The sequence below is a fragment of the Bufo bufo genome, chromosome 2, assembly GCF_905171765.1.
Source record: "Bufo bufo chromosome 2, aBufBuf1.1, whole genome shotgun sequence".
Classification (NCBI taxonomy): Eukaryota; Metazoa; Chordata; class Amphibia; order Anura; family Bufonidae; genus Bufo; species Bufo bufo.
This window is the reverse complement of record NC_053390.1, coordinates 397,789,021-397,810,521: the sequence shown is the minus strand read 5'-3', so window position 1 is coordinate 397,810,521 and position 21,501 is coordinate 397,789,021. Positions and strand designations below refer to the sequence as shown.

At 37.8% G+C, this 21,501-nt stretch overlaps 1 protein-coding gene across 4 annotated transcripts in view; it reads right to left on the bottom strand.

Moving 5' to 3' along the window:
• BNC2 (basonuclin 2) overlaps positions 1-21,501 on the bottom strand; it is a 715,491-nt gene that overhangs the window by 25,131 nt on the left and 668,859 nt on the right. For 3 of the 4 annotated variants that reach the window (XM_040417243.1, XM_040417247.1, XM_040417244.1), the window contains one exon: positions 14,516-16,473. In XM_040417243.1, coding sequence (XP_040273177.1) covers positions 14,516-16,473 — 1,958 coding nt within the window. Of the gene's footprint in view, positions 1-11,902; positions 12,083-14,515; positions 16,474-21,501 lie in introns of those variants that run through there. The other variant, XM_040417246.1, reaches the window with a different exon arrangement.

The following is a 21,501-nucleotide window of genomic DNA, read 5'->3' as shown; positions in this document are numbered from 1 at the left end:
TTGTGGATAAGGATTCAGTAAAACCTAGAATTTATATCTTACATTTATATCTTTGCTTTTTTCACCTCCTATGAACAGCTATCGGTACAGGAGGGAGGTGTTATCAGTGATTGATAGCATTGTGTGTATAAGTGTGCATATAGAAATAGCTGTCAGTCACTGATACCTCCTCCTCCCTGTACCGATAGATGCTAGAAAAACAAAGAAATAATGTAAATGTATAAATTACAGGTTTTACTGAATCTTTTTCCACAAATATATATGATCAGTTTAAACTACTGTGTCACAAGGATATGAATAAGCAATTACATACCAAATGGATCTAAAGGTATTCCATGGACTTTTGCATTCACTGACTCACTGAACATAAGAAGAAGTCTTGGACATATATTCACTTGGATTAAAGGTTACCTCCATTGTTGTTAGCGTTCTTAAACCTGAAGCCTCTCCTGTACATCTTATATGCAGGAGAGACTTTGGTCAATATATGGTTGCTTCTGCATTGGTAGTTCCAAATCTGCAAACTTAATTCCCATGCTTGTGAGGTGAATATGTAAAAAACACATTCAAGTACTCTAGCTAAATTGTATGTAAATGTAGTATATTGAAAGTAATTAGAGAAAACATCTTATTCCTCGGCGCCATTAAGGTTCACAGTACTTTCTTTTATTCATAAAAAAATGTAATGGAATTTACTAGAAGACATTTGTAATGCATGTTTCTCACCTTAAAGAGCAGATTGTAAATTCCCATTGTTATGTGAAGGGCTATGGAGAATGTGTCTATGGTTGTCAACTACAGTAGATGCTCAATACCCAACATCCACTATGATCAATTTCATAGGAAGTCAATTAACCTCTCAGAATGTTTTGGAGTGGGAGTGGAAACTGGGTTACCCAGGGGAAACTAATGTAAACATGGGAAAAAAGCACAAACTCTATGCAACTTTTGCCCATGGTCTGATTTAAATCCAGGATCTCGTCACTGTAAGGCATCAATAATAATGTTTATTATTGTTTTTAAAGGAGTATTCCCATCTCAGACAGTGGGAGAATATCGCTAGAATATGCCCCCATTGTCTGATAGGTGCAGGTCCCACCTATAAAGCTCACACCTATCTCTAAAATGAAGCCTAACATGAGGCTGGCAAAGTGGAGGCCGGTGGTGCCGTATCCGTCCACCACCAAGCCTTCCCATTGGCCCACTAAGTTTGTTGCTCTGCTATTTTCTGAATCACAATATCACAATGAATGGGAGTGCACCCATAGACAATGGGTGCATATCCTAGCAATATGCCCCCATTGTCTGAGATGACACAACCCCCTTAATCATTAACAATCATCATTTATGGGGTCCAAAGTGTGAAATTTATGCAGTAAACCAAAAAAACACTACTTGTCACTAAAGTTTACGCAACACAGAGCATTATCATCTCAAGCAAAGCAGATGTTATCAAGACCAACAAGAATTAAAGCCTATATTTCCCATATACAGTATACATAGTTAAAGCCTACACTATACATTAGTGGAAAGTATTTTAATATAAACTAATAAAGCTACATACCTAACTCCACCATGGTAACAAAGTAAGTGGTAGATATGAAGAGAATTTGCAAATATTTCAAACACTGATGTAACTGAAGTTGAACCTTTCTTTACTATAAATGATGGAGTGCTTTTGATTCTGAAAAGCAAGTATATTAAGTAATGTATGTATAAAATAAAACAACATAACTGTCAGATATTAAGTTTAAAAAAATAATAAAAAGTGTGTTAATAACTGAACATTTTGAACTTGTCACTACATCATTTTGTAACTTATTTGTAATCTTAATGTAGTCTTTGTAAAAATTATCATCTACTATAATGGTAAGATATCTACAGTTTATTATGATGGAGAATTTTGACAATTACAGTGTTTGAAACCAAAGCCAAAATTTGCAAACTTATAAAACAAAATCAGAGGCTTATTTACACAAAAGTTGTATTCTTAGGGAAGTGGTAAAATTAGCGGTTATGGTTACTTTCAAGGGAAGTGGCTAAATTAGTGGTTATGGGCAACAATTAAATTCTGTAATGTTTACTACTAGCATTTCTAAACTAACATTTCAAAACTATAGCCATTGCCAAAATGCCTCCACTGCAACTTTTTTATGTTTTCATTTAAAAATAAAATTCTAATTTGTGAAATATATTTTCAACTAAATAATCTTTAATTTCCAAATTATTTTTTATTAACTCTAATTAAAAGCAGTAGAAAACACCAACTGGGATATTTTTGGAATACAAATCCTTCTTCGGGATACTTATATGCGACATGTACAAAATTGCATTTATAAACGTATAACTTTTTCTCTGAGATACATGAAAATTCAGTTGGCATTCTTTCCATAGAACTATAGAGAAGCTTTATCTTTATGAATTAATTGCGTTTGATAACTAATTAACTGAATCTTAGCAAACTAATCTGAATCATTTCCAAAGCTGGAGAGGCCAATAAGTGCTAACAAGAGGCAGGTAATGTTCTTTTCGCATCATCACCTGTGCTGTTAATGTTATTCAGTGGCTCATCCAAGCTACCATGATAATTTATTCCAACACACCTGTTGTATACAGCAGTCAGGTAATCTGGCAACAGAAGGGTGTTATTGATGCCACTAGTGCACCCTTAAGACCCCAGGAGCTATTCATAAGGTGGAAGCAAATCCTAGGTGCAATCGGCTTGTCTTCCTTCCTAGCCTACATTTGTTGTGCTAACAATCTCATGGCAGAAGCTCATTTGGCATTTGCTATGGTCTTCTAATTACTTACAGTTCATTCCAAGACAAATTAAAAAAAATCAAAGTAGAGGAAAACTAACTATCTATGTATCTATCCTATCTATATCTATCATCTATCTATCCATCTATCTAAACTTTCATCTTGATGCCTGAGCCTCTGCTACATAATACACCAGTATTAAAAATTACAAAGATTATCCAGCTGTCTATCGGATTCAGACATTCACAACTTTTAGACACTTTGGGGGGAATTCATCAATTGTGGTGATTTTGGTGTCAGTTTTAAGTATTTGTTTTGTAAGGTCGAGTCAAATTCAAGAAATTACGCACAGTAATAATATGTTTGGCGCAAGTGCAATGTGGTGTATACCTATCTATGTCTGTAAAAGTACACCTGGGGTTGCCTGGCATGGAGATGCAACTTTTTTTCAACTTTTTAAAAAGTCACACATCATAGATGAGACTTAAATGTGTTCAAATCGGAAATCCTGACTTATGTTTCACTCCACTTCTAAAAGTAGTGAGGATCACCAAATGTAGAGAAAAATATGCACCAAATATCGTACATAGGCATCACTTATGGCATTTGTACGCCACAAAGCTGGTGTAGAAGATTTGATATATGTCCCCTTTTGTGTTCAAAAACAGACCATCCGTCAGCTCCAAAAAAATCCTCATACTAAAGTGGTGTATAGGGTAAGTGGGGCCTGGTGAGATTATGTAAAAATGCATTGAGAGGACTCCTCTTTGAGTCCTCTCCATTATGTGCGTGAGCTCAGGAGTCCTTTCAGTGCATTTTACTACTGTATTGTCAGAGCATACCATTGAAATGCAAGTGAGTGTGAAGATAAAAATGATATAACCGGACTTTCAATCACTTATACTATAAACTGCTTACTCTAGTTTGGGGGTATTTAGGAGCTGAATTCAACACATTTTTCTTTACATTTAACATAGACTTTAACACAACTCAGTCTTAAGCCACTGTCACATGATACTTTATTGTATGTTGTTTTTCTTACATTATGAAATATTTTTCATTAGTAAAAGAACTAATATAAATGCAAATAACGGTGTATATTAACTGGTATAGGTAAGTTACTTATTAAAAACCCATGTACATGAGCACCAGCACCAGGGCTTTGCCGTTCCATAATATATTGTAGTTTATTGACGCTCCAGGAGGTAAATTCATTGTGAATGTATAATTGGTGGCTGAAATCCATCATTTCTAATGGGCCTATAAGAATGAATTATTAGTTTCTGAAGTGATTTGTTACCACAGAGGTTCATGCATAGCCTTCTACTAATACAGTATATTTGTATCAGCCAGTTTTGTAGTGACTCCATACAACACTCCCAGAGAACATACTAAAGCTTGATAAAATTTTATGAATAACAATCGTGCTAAAATATTAAAGAAACAGCAAACAGGGTGAGTTTCCTGAAATGGACCTAAAAGACCTACTTCTAGATTTTCTCTATAAGCTGTAAAGATATGATCATAATTGTTGCATTTTTACCCAGTTACCACCAGATATCCTTGTTGTACGATCTGAACATGACTTTGATTGATGGTTCCCTCTTAAGACTGTGTACTGAAGGGGAAAATGGGACCACCTGAATGTAATTTATTGGCTGTTTTTATTTTATTTTTCTCATTTTTTAGCTATATCTATGTATGTAAATATACACTCACCTAAAGAATTATTAGGAACACCATACTAATACGGTGTTGGACCCCCTTTTGCCTTCAGAACTGCCATAATTCTACGTGGCATTGATTCAACTGAGTGCTGATAGCATTCTTTAGAAATGTTGGCCCATATTGATAGGATAGCATCTTGCAGTTGATGGAGATTTGAGGGATGCACATCCAGGGCACGAAGCTCCCGTTCCACCACATCCCAAAGATGCTCTATTGGGTTGAGATCTGGTGACTGTGGGGGCCATTTTAGTACAGTGAGCTCATTGTCATGTTCAAGAAACCAATTTGAAATGATTCGAGCTTTGTGACATGGTGCATTATCCTGCTGGAAGTAGCCATCAGAGGATGGATACATGTTCTCATTCTGTTTACGCCAAATTCGGACTCTACCATTTGAATGTCTCAACAGAAATCAAGACTCATCAGACCAGGCAACATTTTTCCAGTCTTCAACAGTCCAATTTTGGTGAGCTCGTGCAAATTGTAGCCTCTTTTTCCTATTTGTAGTGGAGATGAGTGGTGGTACCCGGTGGGGTCTTCTGCTGTTGTAGCCCATCCGCCTCAAGGTTGTGCGTGTTGTGGCTTCACAAATGCTTTGCTGCATACCTCGGTTGTAACGAGTGGTTATTTCAGTCAACGTTGCTCTTCTATCAGCTTGAATCAGTCGGCCCATTCTCCTCTGACCTCTAGCATCCACAAGGCATTTTTGCCCACAGGACTGCCGCATACTGGATGTTTTTCCCTTTTCACACCATTCTTTGTAAACCCTAGAAATGGTTGTGCGTGAAAATCCCAGTAACTGAGCAGATTGTAAAATACTCAGACCGGCCCGTCTGGCACCAACAACCATGCCACGCTCAAAATTGCTTAAATCACCTTTATTTCCCATTCTGACATTCAGTTTGGAGTTCAGGAGATTGTCTTGACCAGGACCACCCCCCTAAATGCATTGAAGCAACTGCCATGTGATTGGTTGACTAGATAATTGCATTAATGAGAAATAGAACAGGTGTTCCTAATAATTCTTTAGGTGAGTGTATATGTGCATTGGAGCTGGTGAGAACTAAGTGAGAGTGGCTTGCTCTTTTGCCCACCTCAACTGCCTATTCATGAATGGCCATACCATTCTAGATTATGCTTTTGATACTACAACATAGCATCAGGCATTTTGGGGGCATGTCAGAGGTCACACTTTTGATGGCAATTTATCTGTCTAGGCATGATGGTACTGGGAATTTTAGGGCCTGTTTTTAGCATCATGTTTTCTGCGATATTTTAACAGAGTTGTGAGTAAAAGTTGCATTTTATCTTTATATATATCTTTAGGACTAGCAATATGTTTTTTGTGGGTTTGAAAAAAACTTACTTCTAACTGCACATTGGGATTCCCAAGACTCCCATCTTTTGGTTTCTGTGATCTAGTAGAATCATTGCATGCATAATAACAATTAAGTGAAGCCTTTAAAGCAGAATTTGGTCCGAAATTTTGGAAAACTTCGATTAACAACAAATCCGATTTTTCTCGCGCTTCATGGAAATGAATCAAGTTTTTCTAAACTGGCGGCTGCACGTGTTACAAAGTGAAAGTAAGAAGACCGGGAATGCAAGATCACCCATAATGCCATGCAGCCAGCCAATCTGAAAATAGCCATACCCTGTAAAGTCACAGCCCTATAAAACCCTCACCAATGGTCTCTGCCATTGTCCTGTGAGCTGACCATAGGGAGAGACAGGGTAAGTGTTCATGTGCTAGGGACAGTGTTGCTGAAAATGATTAATAGAAGAATATTGGAGAGAGAGAGAGTGCAGGGAAAGTGCAGGGAGAGTGCCGGAGATTTTTGCTGAGTCAGTTTTATTTATTCCTAAATTTACTTATGCCTACTTCAGCCGTAATCTAAGGCATGTAATTCAATGCCAACAAGATGGAAGCATTTATTATTAAGGTGCCAGTGTGCCAACCAATACCATCCAGTCTGCACCCCCTAGGGGGGCCAGGTCTTAATGGATTGCAGAACAGCAATAATTTGCATATTGTGCCCCCAACTAACCAGCCAAATCCCATACCACCAACAGCCCCTGTTTAAAGGTGCAGTCTTCATTATTAAATAAAAGTCTGCTACAGGCTAATTGTCTGTGCCATTCTTCAATGCAGCATGGCTGCAACCTGCCAGCAGCATAGCGGCTCCATGGGGCTGTACCCTAAGGCACTAATTGAATTTCTTGGCGATCATCTGTGATAACATTTTTCAAAACTTTGCTCATCTTTAACCCCTTAAGGACACAGGACGTACCGGTACGCCCTATTTCCCGAGTCCTTAAGGACACAGGACGTACCGGTACGTCCTAACTTTAAATAGGCATTCCGGCGCACCAGGGGTTAATCTGAACAGGATGCCGGCTGAAATCATTCAGCCGGCATCCTGTCACAACGCCAGGGGGGGTCATGTGACCCCCCCGTGTCGGCGATCGCAGCAAACCGCAAGTCAATTCAGACCTGCGGTTTGCTGCGCTTTTTGCAGTTTCTGATCACCGCGGTCCCTGACCGCGGGGATCAGAAACTTTAGAGTGCCTAAAATCAGAGCCCCCCGAAGCCCCGTCCTTACCCTTCCCCGTCTGCGAAGTTCTGACCAGTACTGAGCAGACGGGGAAGGTTCCATGGCAACAGGACGCCTGCTCAGTCGTCCTGCTGTCCATGGTGCTGAACAGATCTATGCTAAAAGCATAGATCTGTTCAGTGTAAGTAAAATACAGTACAGAACACTGGGTCAAAAAAAATGTAAAAAAAGTGAAAAAAGTTAAGATAAAAAAACAAACATTTATCACTGAATAAAAATTAAAAAAATAAAATACACTACACATATTAGGTATCGCCGCGTCCGTAACGACCTGATCTATAAAACGGTCATGTTACTTTCCCCGCATGAAGAACGCCATAAAAATAAAAAAATAAAAACTATGAGAAAATTTAAATTTTGCCCACCTTACTTCCCAAAAAAGGTAATAAAAGTGATCAAAAAAGTCGCATGTACGCCAAAATAGTACCAATCAAACCGTCATCTCATCCCGCAAAAAATGAGACCCTACTTAAGATAATCGCCCAAAAACTGAAAAAACTATGGCTCTTAGACTATGGAAACACTAAAACAATTTTTTTTTGTTTCAAAAATGAAATCATTGTATAAAACTTACATAAATAAAACTAAAGTATACATATTAGGTATCACCGCGTCCGTATCGACCGGCTCTATAAAAATATCACATGACCTAACCCCTCAGGTGACCACCGTAAAAAAAATAAAAAAAACGGTGTAAAAAAAGCAATTTTTTACCATCTTACGTCACAAAAAGTGTAATAGCAAGCGATCAAAAAGTCATATGCACCCCAAAATAGTGAAAATCAAATCGTCATCTCATCCCGCAAAAAATGAGACCCTACTCAAGATAATCGCCCAAAAACTGAAAAAACTATGGCTCTTAAACTATGGAGACGCTAAAACATTTTTTTGGTTTTAAAAATGAAGTTATTCTATAAAACTTACATAAATAAAAAAAATTGTATACATATTAGGTATCGCCGCGTCCGTGACAACCTGCTCTATAAAATTACCACATGATCTAACCTGTCAGATGAATGTTGTAAATAACAAAAAAAAAACGTGCCAAAAAAGCTATTTCTTGTTATCTTGCCGCACAAAAAGTGTATTATAGAGCAACCAAAAATCATATGTACCCTAAACTAGTACCAACAATACTGCCACCCTATTCCGTACTTTCTAAAATGGGGTCACTTTTTTGGAGTTTCTACTCTAGGGGTGCATCAGGGAGACTTCAAATGGGACATGGTGTCAAAAAACCAGTCCAGCAAAATCTGCCTTCCAAAAATCGTTGAGCATTCCTTTCCTTCTGCCCCCTGCCGTGTGCCCATACAGCAGTTTACGACCACATATGGGGTGTTTCTGTAAACTACAGAATCAGGGCCATAAATAATGAATTTGGTTTGGCTGTTAACCCTTGCTTTGTAACTGGAAAAAAAATATTAAAATGGAAAATCTGACAAAAAAGTGAAATTTTGAAATTGTATCTCTATTTTCCATTAAATCTTGTGCAACACCTAAAGGGTTAACAAAGTTTGTAAAATCAGTTTTGAATACCTTGAGGGGTGTAGTTTTTTAGATGGGGTCACTTTTATGGAGTTTCTACTTTAGGGGTGCATCAGGGGGCTTCAAATGGGACATGGTGTCAAAAAAACAGTCCAGCAAAATCTGGCTTCCAAAAACCATACGGCGCACCTTTCACTCTACGCCCCGCTGTGTAGCCGTACAGTAGTTTTCGGCCACATATGGGGTGTTTCTGCAAACGGCAGAGTCAGGGCAATAAAGATACAGTCTTGTTTGGCTGTTAACCCTTGCTTTGTTAGTGAAAAAAATGGGCTAAAATGGAAAATTAGGCAAAAAAATGAAATTCTCAAATTTCATCCCCATTTGCCAATAACTCTTGTGCAACACCTAAAGGGTTAACGAAGTTTGTAAAATCAGTTTTGAATACCTTGAGGGGTGTAGTTTATAGAATGGGGTCATTTTTGGGCAGTTTCTATTATGTAAGCCTCGCAAAGTGACTTCAGACCTGTAGTGGTCCCTAAAAATTGGGTTTTTGTAAATTTCTGAAAAATTTCAAGATTTGCTTCTAAACTTCTAAGCCTTGTAACATCCCCAAAAAATAAAATATCATTCCCAAAATAATTCAAACATGAAGAAGACATATGGGGAATGTTAAGTCATCACAATTTTTGGGGGTATTACTATGTATTACAGAAGTAGAGAAACTGAAACTTTGAAATTAGCAAATTTTTCCCATTTTTTGGTAAAATAGGTATTTTTTTATGCAAAAAAGTTAACTTTTTTGACCCAATTTTAGCAGTGTCATGAAGTACAATATGTCACGAAAAAACTATCTAAGAATGGCCTGGATAAGTCAAAGTGTTTTAAAGTTATCAGCACTTAAAGTGACACTGGTCAGATTTGCAAAAAATGGCCTGGTCCTTAAGGTGAAATAGGGCTGTGTCCTTAAGGGGTTAATAACAATACATCTATAGGCTTCCATATTTTCCGTATTGAAACTATAAGAAGGTACAAAATAATTGTGTTGAGTTATGGAAAATTAGATTCAGAAGAAATTCATTTTGTAACCAATTACACGGTGATGACTTCATCATGCTGGCCAGTGTGGTGAGATCATGTCACTGCGCGTGAGATTTTGCAACTGCCTCTTTGCGCACAAATGAATGAAGTGAGTATGTATTACTTTTTTTTACGGCCATTTCAAAGAAAATTGATTATTTACCGTGAAAAGTGAGGAAATTCAGAATTAAATTTTTCCAGAAATTCTTATCGAAGTCCACTTTGGGTACTTTGATTCGCTCAACAATAGTTATAATAACTGTGTCATAAAGCTCAAAAAATATCAACATTATGCTACTGTACATTCTCTTCTCTTTTCTTCTGTCACAATTATATAAAACAATTTATTCTGATCAATCAATATATTTGTTCGTTTTGTAATCAAATTGTGTACACTTTTCTCAAATGTTACAGGTTAAACACTATGGGCCAGATTTATCATTACTCTGACAGCTCACTCCACTTTCCCATATGGCTAAAGTCAGTTTTAGCCAAGTCAGATTTATGATCGGCCCTTTAAGACTGTAATAAATGTGGTTTGACGGAAGCAGTTTATCTGTCAGTAAGCAGCTTTACAAAAGTCGCACGTCCTTACGAAAAAGTTGCATGTTCTATTAAAAAGTCTCATAAGATAAGCATGGTCCTCACTGGAGTGAAATTGAGCATTTTTTTGCGACTTTTTTGCGACTTTTTAAATAGTCCCAATAGTAAATCTGTCTAGAGATTCATTTACATAAGAAAACACGCCCACTTTCAGAAAACTGGCAAGCATAGTGCAGAGCAGAAAAAAGTCGCAAATTTGTGCGCAGTTTTAGCGTTCGCGCATTTTTTTGCGACTTTTTCACTCCATTATTCTGACTTGAGCTAATGATAAATCTGGCACTATGAATTCAGTACTTAAAGAGCTATTTAAGAAAAAAAACACTTGCAGCATGATGAAGGATATTCTTAACAGTGGAAGCAATTTTTCACAACTACTAGAAACAATATATCACATTTTAGTATAAATACACAAAAATGACAAAATAAAAGAGCATCAAAAAGAAAGAAAAGGCCTAATGGTTGCTACTGTAAAAAGAGGTTCGGAGCGTCATGGTGGAAGCTGCGCTGCTGCATGCCTGATTTGCGGCAACTATTACACAGACGCAAAGGGCAAATGTGAAATATATATTCTCTTACTATCACCCTATTTATACCCTGGGTTATTTTACTTCTATTACTCCTGACAAAGCCTTAAGAGGTGAACTGTGCATCGAGGTGTTTGTATTGGATAGCATGACGTTTAGGACTGATCCCTGCTCTACAGGCTTATGTAGTATAAATCCATACTGGCAAGATCCAAGGCTAGCGCTGAGTCATAGACAAATATTTTACCCAAGCTTGGTTCTATACTAACTCCTGTTCATGACATCATGATGATGTATTATATTTCTATATATAGTATATAATATCACTGGTATGTTCCTCTCAATCGCAGTGCAGAAGAAAACTACTTAAGATGGTACTGAATTGGTTAGCGCTCTGTCCCTAACAGACACAAAGAGTGACCTAGTCGAGAAAGAACTTCTAGAGCTGTCTATAGGCTATAGCTAGCCATTCTGAACAAAATCAAAACATAGTAAGACAGCAGCATTATATTGCTTTTTAATGATTTGATTTGTTGATAGATATACCAATAGCAGCCATATTATATGTACACAGTATGGTGATACTGTACAGTGGAGTAAATCCCATGTTTAACAAGGATCAACCCTACCCATTCTCCACTAAATATGGTAAGCCACTTCTGAATTTTCTAATGATGACTCACCATCCAGAACAAGGTCATGCCTGGACATCATACCCTGTGCTCAAAGTCCATGCCAAACATAAAAATATTGTTCAATTTACAATTCATTAGATCATTGAACTCTCTTTAAATCTACATAAAAGGTGGAAATTGTGTTGCTAAACCAGAGAATGGTGCCCCCAAAGAAAAGATTCTGAAGCTTATGATCACTTCTGTGACTTTGACTCCCCTGTTGTGCCACACCAGCAATAAGGGAATGCCACGCAGTTTAAGAAACACTGTTCTAAAGGAGCATTAGATGGGTGTTATGTTATGTTATGCTACAATGTGGGTTGTTAGTCTGAGCTATGCAAAATCAGTGTGCAATCAATTTATATTTTCACAATTGGTTGTAGATCAGAGCTTTGGGCTGATCTATTAAAATGCAATTTTTTTTCTGCTGAAAAGCATGTGTTTTCATTATTCCCAGCTGTTTTCTCTCAGACTGTACCCTTTAATGAAATGAATGGAAAACATAAGAGAAGGAGCTTGCCTTGCTAGCTCCCAGGGTACTGTTTTCTGCCATGTGGGTGGTTCTAGCTCATCGTAGGAGTGCCCGTGCTTGGCATACATAGCAGAGGGCATGACTCTGAAACACAGGTGAGGGGAGGAGAGAGAGGGAGGAGGCCACATGTAAATATATTGCAAATATTCAATCCCATGATAAATAAAATCCCAATTTATAGTGGGAAAAATGTATTGGCCGCACAAACATCTGCCCTAATAAAATACTTTGCATACTAAGAGATGTGAAATATTCAGAAGCACATGTATTGTACATTAGTTGAGCAAATATACTTTTGCTTGAGTTAGTACACTGACTTTGACTATGCCTTTTGAGTGATGATACTAAATCTGTCTTATGTAATGCTTATGTTACAGATGTGATATAATTTAAAAATAAAATTATGACAGAGGTAAATCAAAATCAAAAATAATTAGTAAGAATGTGCTGAAATTGTGTTATCTATATATCCTTGATAATACAATACCTTTTTAGAAGACATTACCATGTACATGTATGGATAAAGGCCCCTTTACATCAGACAATTATGAGGCTGATCATCGGAAACAATGTTCATACAAACACTCATTCCTAAAAATTTGCCCATGTAAAGGTGTTACCAATCACCTGATGAACGAGGATTTGCCCATGTAAAGGTGTTACCAATCACCTGATGAACGAGTAAATGCATCATTGATGTGAACACCAAAAATACTGTTTCTGGGCAGCAGATCATCCTGTGTAACCAGCAATCTACTGTCCAGAAACAATGTATCTGTATGGGAAAAATGTATTGCATTGGCAAGCGCTCATCCCCTCCTCTGACAAGCGGTCAATTATTGGGAATGAATAGTTTGTTCACGATAATTACCGGCAGTCTGCCCATGTAAAGGGACCTTCAGAAATGCATAAAGCAGACCAGGGCAATCTTGAGGTGTTTACTGGATAAATCTATGATTAACTGTACCAAAACCCTACAAGGCATCCTTTGATATAAAAACTGTTAACAGAAGACTTTGTGGTAGATATGGAGTATATATAAGTTGTGTGGTTTGTGGCTAGCTTCTTCTTTAAAGGGCATCTGTCAGCAGATTTGTACTTATGAATCTGGCTGACCTGTTACATGTGCGCTTGACAGCTTTAGGCATCTGTGTTGTCCCATGTTCATATGTGCCTGCACTGCTGAGAAAAATGATGTTTTAATATATGCAAATGAGCCTCTAGGAGCAATGGGGGCGTTGTCATTACACCTGGAGGCTCTGCTCTCTCTGCAACTGCCGTGCACTATCCACTTTGATTGACAGTGCCAGGCAGTGAAAACATCATCACACATGGCCCTGTTAATCAAAGTGGAGATGGTGCAGCAGTTCCATAAAAAGCATGTATTAACACCTGATTTTTCTCAGGAATGCAGGCACATATGAACATGGGACCAACACAGATGCCTTCAGCTGCCAAGTGCACATGTAACATGTCAGCCAGTTTCATAGCTACAAATCTGCTGACAGATGCCATTTAAAGGAAATGTCCCTCTTTTTTCTTATTAATATATGTTATAGCATTTAGAGTCCATTTTTTCTCATAGATATGAAGTTTAAAGGGAATCTGTCAGCAGTTTTAGCCATGCTAAATTAATAACAACACTTCGTAGGGGTTGAAAAGAGCAGGACAAACCTACCTTTTGTAGAGCTTTTATCATCAGGAGTAGTGTGATAGTGACTTCATCAGTTCAGCATGGTCAAAACTACTGGCAGATTCCCTTTAAAGTGTAACTGTCATTTGGTTTATTTTTAATATTATTTAGGGACAGGAATGTAAAACATTTTTTGTAATATACTTTATCGAACAAATAGGATTTTTGTACTAGAAAACAGGGTGCAAAGAATTTTCTCAGAAAAGCTCAAATTGCATTTCTAAGTAAAGTCTGTCTTCAGTCTTGAGCATTTTACTGAGTGCAGGAGATGCCTGTGTGTAACATACAGAGGCTTCCAGCCTGCCTTTTGTCACTACCCCAGTCCCTGACTACGTGCATGTGCCCTATCACTATCCACCACCCTCCCTGTCTGACTTATTACACACAGGCATCTTCAGCGCTCAGTAATATGCTGAAGACTGAAAACAGACTCTGCTTAGCAACTCTAAGTTAAAGCTTTAAACCAAAATGATAGTTAATGGTATAATTCTGGCTGTCTGTAGCCACCACTGAGGAGTTTAGGAGTTAACTGCATAAGGTTTTATTATTCAATTCAATGTATAACACATTTTCAATATGCTACCTACTGCAGACAGCAAATATTTTATTGTTCATATACAAGGCTATGCAGGGGATGTAAACAGCAGTATATGGAAAAAAGAACTCTGACCACTATAAACATATATTAAGAAATTGATTAGAAAGGAATATTGGATCTATATGGATAAAATAAAAATTGAAACAATACATTTAAGCAATAAAAAGGAAACAGACAGAAAATAACAACAACATTCCTAATACAATTTAAAAAAAGTACTACTAACCTGTCTCTACTCCGGCGTGAAGGAAAAGCAGCATTGCAGCCAGCTACTGTGCAGACATGCATCTCTTTTAGATGAACATTCCTGTAATGCAGCTTCACACTGTATGAGCTTTTGAAACTTTTTTTGCATACATAGCAAATTTTAGGGTCTGGGCTTGAGCAGAGGTCCCCCTCTGGAGAGAATTTTTGAGGGCTTCCGTAACTCAATGATGAAGCTAAGCTTTCATGAAGTGCAGCCATGCCAGCACTGCTCCCATTATAAAGTCCATAGTGGCTCATGTACAACATATCATATGTAGGGTCTGTAAACTCTTCCTTTACCTTTATTATAGCCTGCTGATGACTGTCAATATGATTTTCATAAGATTTATCATTTTCTGTCCTAACATCTTTGTGAATTGGAAGGTTATCATCCTCCATTGGATCATCACAATATTTTGGCTCAGAGGATTCTGATTCATTTTCAAAATCTCTCTCGTGTTCCTGGTCTTCAGACGTTATACTGTTTGCTCTGGTGTCTGAACGCATAATACACCTGTTGCTGCTTGTTTTTGAGTAACTGTTTATTGACAGTCCTGGGCTTACCTCACCTTGAGAATGGCTATCATGGCAAATGTCATTTATGGAAGGACCATGGTCAATGTTTTCTTCTTCTTCTTCGTCAAATTCATCAGCAGTATCAATGACTTCCTTCTCAATTTTAACTGGCATACTAGATTTTCTTGGCTTTTTCTTAGGAGCAAGATCTGTATTAGAGTCCTGTGTTGACACATTAATCACAGTTGATGGCAGCTCTTGAGGCAGTGGAGGAAGAGGCTGTTCTAATCCGAGGGGTGCTGGCAAAATTGGACTAGTAGGTAGTGATGCAGGAGGACTCACTAGGTCTCCTGAATTTAGTAAACTTCTGTAAAAAGGAGGAACAGGCTGTACAGTTTTTAAAGCTGGAAAAACTAGTTGACTGGAAAGTGAATTTTGCAAAAGGGGATCCAAAGGTGGTGTAGAAAAGCCCATTGGAGGTCGACCTGGGCTTGTTAAAGTTAAACTTGATTTTGTACTTGCTATTACAGGTGTCGCAGCTCCAGATGTTGCACGTATAAGGTCTTTATCTCTATTGTTTCTTAGCATTGGCATGTGCAGACGAGGATTGGGATTTGCACTATGTCGATTTCTACTTCTTAGAGAACTGAAAACCATGTTACAACCGTCAATAGTACATCTGTGTTTGATCTTAAGATGCACTGCATTGTAATGGATTTTTAGTGTTCCTTTGTCATAAAAGGTTTTGCCACAAGCATTGCAAAATACCCGTCCTTTGCGTGATGAAGATCCCATCCTCCTCATTCTGTGAATCTTGAAAGAACTTTTGACATGCTCAGACTTATTTATGTCACTGACTGGAGTAGATGCTTGAGAGGGGGAGGCATTGTTTGGCTCTAATTTTGGCTCTACATTTGTGATGCTACTCAAGGCGTTTCTATTGGATGTCTGCTCATTCCTGCTATAAGGCATAGGGGAGACCTCAGACTCACTGGTCTCTTCACATTCATTCTGACTGGTATTGTTAGGTTCACGCAACCTCAGTCCGGGGTGCTCTAACATGAGCCCATTGGGAGGTAATCCAAGCATAGGAGCAGAGACTGGGTTGATATACTGGAATGGAAGGAGAAATGCAAGGCTATTGGGCATGTTCTCAAAGTGGTGAATACTAGAAGGGTTACTGTTTTCCAAGTGTGAGAGTACACTTGGGCTTCTGGTACGATTGTTGGTTTCAATAAAAGTTCTTATATCTGAATCAGCTTTTGCAGAAGCCACAGCAACTGCCTGTCCTTCCTTTTCTTGAATGGCCATGAGCTCCACAATGGATTTGGTCTCTCCAAACCGTAGAAACTGCTGTAAAGTGATAATCTCCTCTTCTCGAGACATAATTGCCCAACGATCCAGGACCTTGCCAGCAGTATCCTAAAAGAAAAGTATATGCATTAACATATTTATTATCATAAGACTAAACTCATGCATATACTGTAAAGCACAGTGGGTCTGTGGTTATCACTGGTGCCTTTCAGCGCTGGGGTCCTAAGTTCAAATCTGACCAAGGACAACACCTGTATGGAGTTTGTATGTCCCCTTGTTTACATGAGTTTCCTCGCACACTCTAAAGAATCTAGATCATATGCTCCATTGGGGGCAGCAAGCAATGCTAATGTCTGTAAAGTGCTTCAGAATATGTCACTGCTATATAAGTAAGTAAAATAAATAAGTACAGAGAGGAAGCAATTGGAGATTAGAGCCCCAACTAACCAAACCCAATTTCCAGCAAGTGCATTCAACTTATAAGAATTATTAGTAAATGAATTAACTAGCACTATAATTATAGTTTTAAAGATTAATAACATTTTTAAGATTTCTATAATGTGTGCTATTTTTTTTACTGACTGCATAGCGCATTCTATCCTATGCATATCTCTATCCCAATATTGGAATCCTATATACCTGTGCAATTTAAGTTCTGTCTCCATTATCCCCAAGAACAAGTCCACATCTGCCTATGAACGCCTCACACTACTGTCTTGATCTTTACTCAGTCTCAATGAGAACAAAAATTACATATCCTAATATGCCATGTGCAGTATATAGTTATATGTAATTGCTTGTAACCTTTACTGTATGTTCCTGGTAAAAATTTACACAGAATGATATTCCAAGAAGCAAATAGGCTGCTATTGATACTTACAAGAATCTAGTCTGATGCCACTGCAATTAATTTATACTGCCAAAACCAGACATGTAAGATTTGGAAACAGGTCAGTGCCTAACAATATCAATGCACTTTCACAAGGAGAAATCCAAAAGGTTACCAAGCAACAACACAGTCTGGATAAGAAATTAAAGACAAATAAAAAATGTAGTATTTTGGAAAGTAAGCCTGTGGTTATTGTAAAAATAAAGCATGTTTCCAGACTGGAATTCTGCTTTAAACTCTTCCAACATTTTGGTAGTCTTTAAAATATTTTTACAGCTTTTAATAATGCTTCCATGAACATGGAACATAACTGCAGATAGTATCCTGCACTTCCAGCATTAGAGCTAAAATTCAATTTTCTCCTCATATGTACAACTACTTGTATAATTCCATCTGTTTTTCGTAACATAGGCTACTTTCATGTTTTAGTTACACAGTAGTGTATTATGCTCTCCAAGATTTCAAAACTGTCCATCCACCACAGAAGACATGGAGAACTGTTAATCTGTATGAAATATTTGAAGGTCTTTAGCAGTCAACATCCAATGACTAGGGGCACACCTTCTATTTAAATCAAAGCAGAATTCCAATGTATGATGTATATAGGTTGCAAATTTGACAAGAGGATGGTCCATAGTCACAACTAAAACAAATGTGAAGGAGGTTGACAACATCCATCTCAGACAATTTATTTTATTTAGGTTTCTAGTATTCCCACAATAGTAATGTTCCAACTTGAAAAAATACCTTGTAAAAGTGTTAAAAGGTTTATATTGTCGGAACACAAGACACCTACAGTGTATATAAAATTGCCCTGGATGGATGTTGTTGGCCTCCTTTGGACCAAACAATTTTTGTAGTAATAAGTCAGAGTCAGAAATTTTTCTCTAGTCATCTAACATTTTTGTATTTATTAGAATGACTTGTAAAAAAACCTCTAGCATTAAGTACTGGTGACCCATGTTTCAGACAGTATAATCTGTTTCAGTCCGCATAATCTGTTTATCATAATAAACACAAGGTTAAGGAGTTCATGAAGGTGTTGAATGCAATTTACTATTAGGTGAGATTAAACTGCCTTGTAGAGGTGTAAAAAAACAGCATTGTAAGTGGCTGATGATATATTTGCTAGCCCTCCACCTCTATTCAAGCTCAGTTTCTCCAGTTTCACATAAATAGCTCCTTTCAAAACTCTTTTGAACCAGTCAACTTTGTGTCTAAAATATGAACCTTATTGTCATTAAAGAAGTGTCCTTTGTCCAAAATATAGGTACAGGGTGACTGTATGTGTTGGCTCTTCTTGTGTTTCGGTGTTGGGTCTTTTGGGTGAACCAGTTGCTGACTCAATGTGTTGTGGGTTTAAAGCAGTACCTATGAAACTGGTTGACCTGTTGCATGTGCTCTTGGCAGCTGAAGGCATTCTTGTGGTCCCATGTGTGTTCATTGCTGAGAAAAATTATGTTTTAATATTTGCAAATGAGCCTCTAGGAACAACGGGAGCATTGCTGTTACTAGATCTCTGAAAAAGAAGAATATTACCGGTACTGAATTTGTTGTTCAACTAAAAACATGAAGGGGGTTATTAATTAAGATCGGAATTTTAATATAGGTGTATTTCTGAATAGTAAATGACCCCCTATTTCTATAGTGCATTGTATTTTAATGTTAGTGCTACACTGACATTGACCAGAGAGGCGCAGCCTGCTGGAAAACACTGGAGGCAGTCCTGAGGCCTACACTAGGTCTCTGTCTGCCTTTACTGCATCAGCACCCAACGTTCTCACTTGCAGGGTGCTGATGGGATACAAAGGGAGTCTGCTCCCTTTGTGACTGTTTACATGCGGTGTGCACCATTTCCCACAGCATGTAATAGATTAAACGGCCCGGATCAGCACTCCTGTCAGTATGGGCTATTAGAGCAGGAGCGCATGCAGTGCTTAGACTGGGCCGACGTGAAAAGGCAGTGGCCCAGCGTGAGGTCCCTTAGTGACCACTAAAAAGGTGTATTGGTGGTCACTAAGGAGTTAAGGATGAATATATAATAAATAATTGTGTCTATTAAATGGAGAGCTATGCATTGCAATGCTGGTTGAAGGAAGATATACTGGCACACAGTGCAATCAGGTTCTTATTCCTAAATGAATAGAAGCACCACACAATAGCTTATCATGTTAATTGTTCAGTGATAAACACATGCTATACAGCGCTTTCTCACTAGACAAATTAATACTACTACTGAAACCCATAGAGATGGAGAAGTTGAGGCCTACTACTTTTGGACCCAAGTGAATCTTTCGCACATTTGAGCAATAGGAGGCAAAAATTGAAGTTTTATGGTAACAAAGGGGTTAAGATGCATTTAAATAACCAAAATCTGTGAAAAATGTAGCAACATATGATGCCTAATTGCATATTTTATATTATCAACAGTAATATCAAGATATAAAAGGGCAAACACTACTCATCTGTCATTAGTAGTAAAAAATATATATATAAAAATTATCAGCTAAGTTTATTAACTCTTTAAGTGCACAGTATAATATGACTGTATGACCCAGAAGTGACTGTCACATTAATAGTTTTTTTTTAATTTGAACCAAAGAGCTAGAATCTGCTCCTCTATGAAAGTTTGTACTATATTACACCACTGGTTTAATTCAGTCATATTATTCATGCACATGCACATTTGCAATCAATTATAATGGAAGTACTTTTTATGGCTCTTCAACCCCACTGTGTTACTAAATCTTAAAAGCATCTGCTAGATGACCTCTTCACTGGACCTATCATCTTGCACAGTTAAAGAGAAAAACATTATGGAGACTATACAATGTGCAGGGCTCCCCTCCTATGAACTGATGATATGATTGCAGCTGACCTGCAGGCAAGGATAAAATGTATGAGGATGTGACCCAGACATAAGGACATACTTTGTCCTGACATCTGAGTCACGTCTGTAGCAAGGGATGAGTGCAAGATGATTAGCTTTGAAGATGCAAGCTGTCAGCTTAATATCTTGCACAAGGAGTCAAACATTGAGTTCACTGAAGTACTAAAATGTTGTTAAGACATTTTAAAGGTACATTCTGCATTTCCTAGATTTAAGGAAAGATACTTTGTCTTCTCCCATTCTTTGTCCCATATGCTGGCCTTCGTCATGTTTTTGTATTAAAAGCTCCCAGCTACCACACAAATAGGATATTATGGCTCATTACAAGCTCTGTGTTGTATGGAATCATAATGCTGCAATTGTACACTTTTATGGGACCCTACTGTATCTTCTAATGCATCCAATTTAATATAGAGGCATAGAGTGGTACTTAAAAACCATATGAACTCATACTCCATGTGCCACCATACAGCTTCCATAGGTATGCCTCATGGGGAATTCTACAGTGCTGTAGACAGAATGTATTTATTAACATCAGTACCTGTCCCCAATGGAGATTATACTACAATATCAACATCTCACATACACACCATTGCGTATTGAGAATGTAAGAGGAAACCGGAATACCACTAGGAAATATACACTCATATGAGGCAATCATACAAATTTCATGCAGATGTTGTTCAAGGTAAGACTTAACCCTGTTCTACTAGACAACAGTACTGACCACTGAGTTGGCCTATAAAGGATGACAAGGGTGCTATATCATCCAGTTCAGTCCTAAATTACTTTAATCAGGCATGAAGACCAGCAGGTATCAGATACTCTAATGTTCTGGATTATGACACGGTCATTATTTTATAATTATATGAGTCTCTGCTATTTCTGGCAATCCCATAGAAGTGAATAGAGGGCGGCAGCACTCACGTGGTGCACCCTTGTTCACTTTGGGGGCCCCATTCTAGAGATAGGTGCGGGTGCCATCCAAGTGACATGCCACCAATGTGTGAGATGGGCCAACCCCTTTAATTCTGAATTATTAGCATTACTAATGCTGAATGGTCATAATTTATTTCTGTTATCAACAGTGCTTGTAAAGTACAGTATGTACTAGAGTGCAACAGCTATGGGGCCCAATGAGAAGAGGGACTTGGCACTGAAATTCCTTCTTCTGTTCCAGACATGAAAACACTGCATTTTTATGCAGCTGTAAATAAGAGAAACCGAGTAGTTTCCAAAGCATTAAACGGTAACATATACATTCCTGTACACACAGCTCCCCCTAGTGGCGGCTTTAGGTAGACAGTTTTATAATATAAATATGGAAGATATATGGGTAGATTTATAAATGCATTTA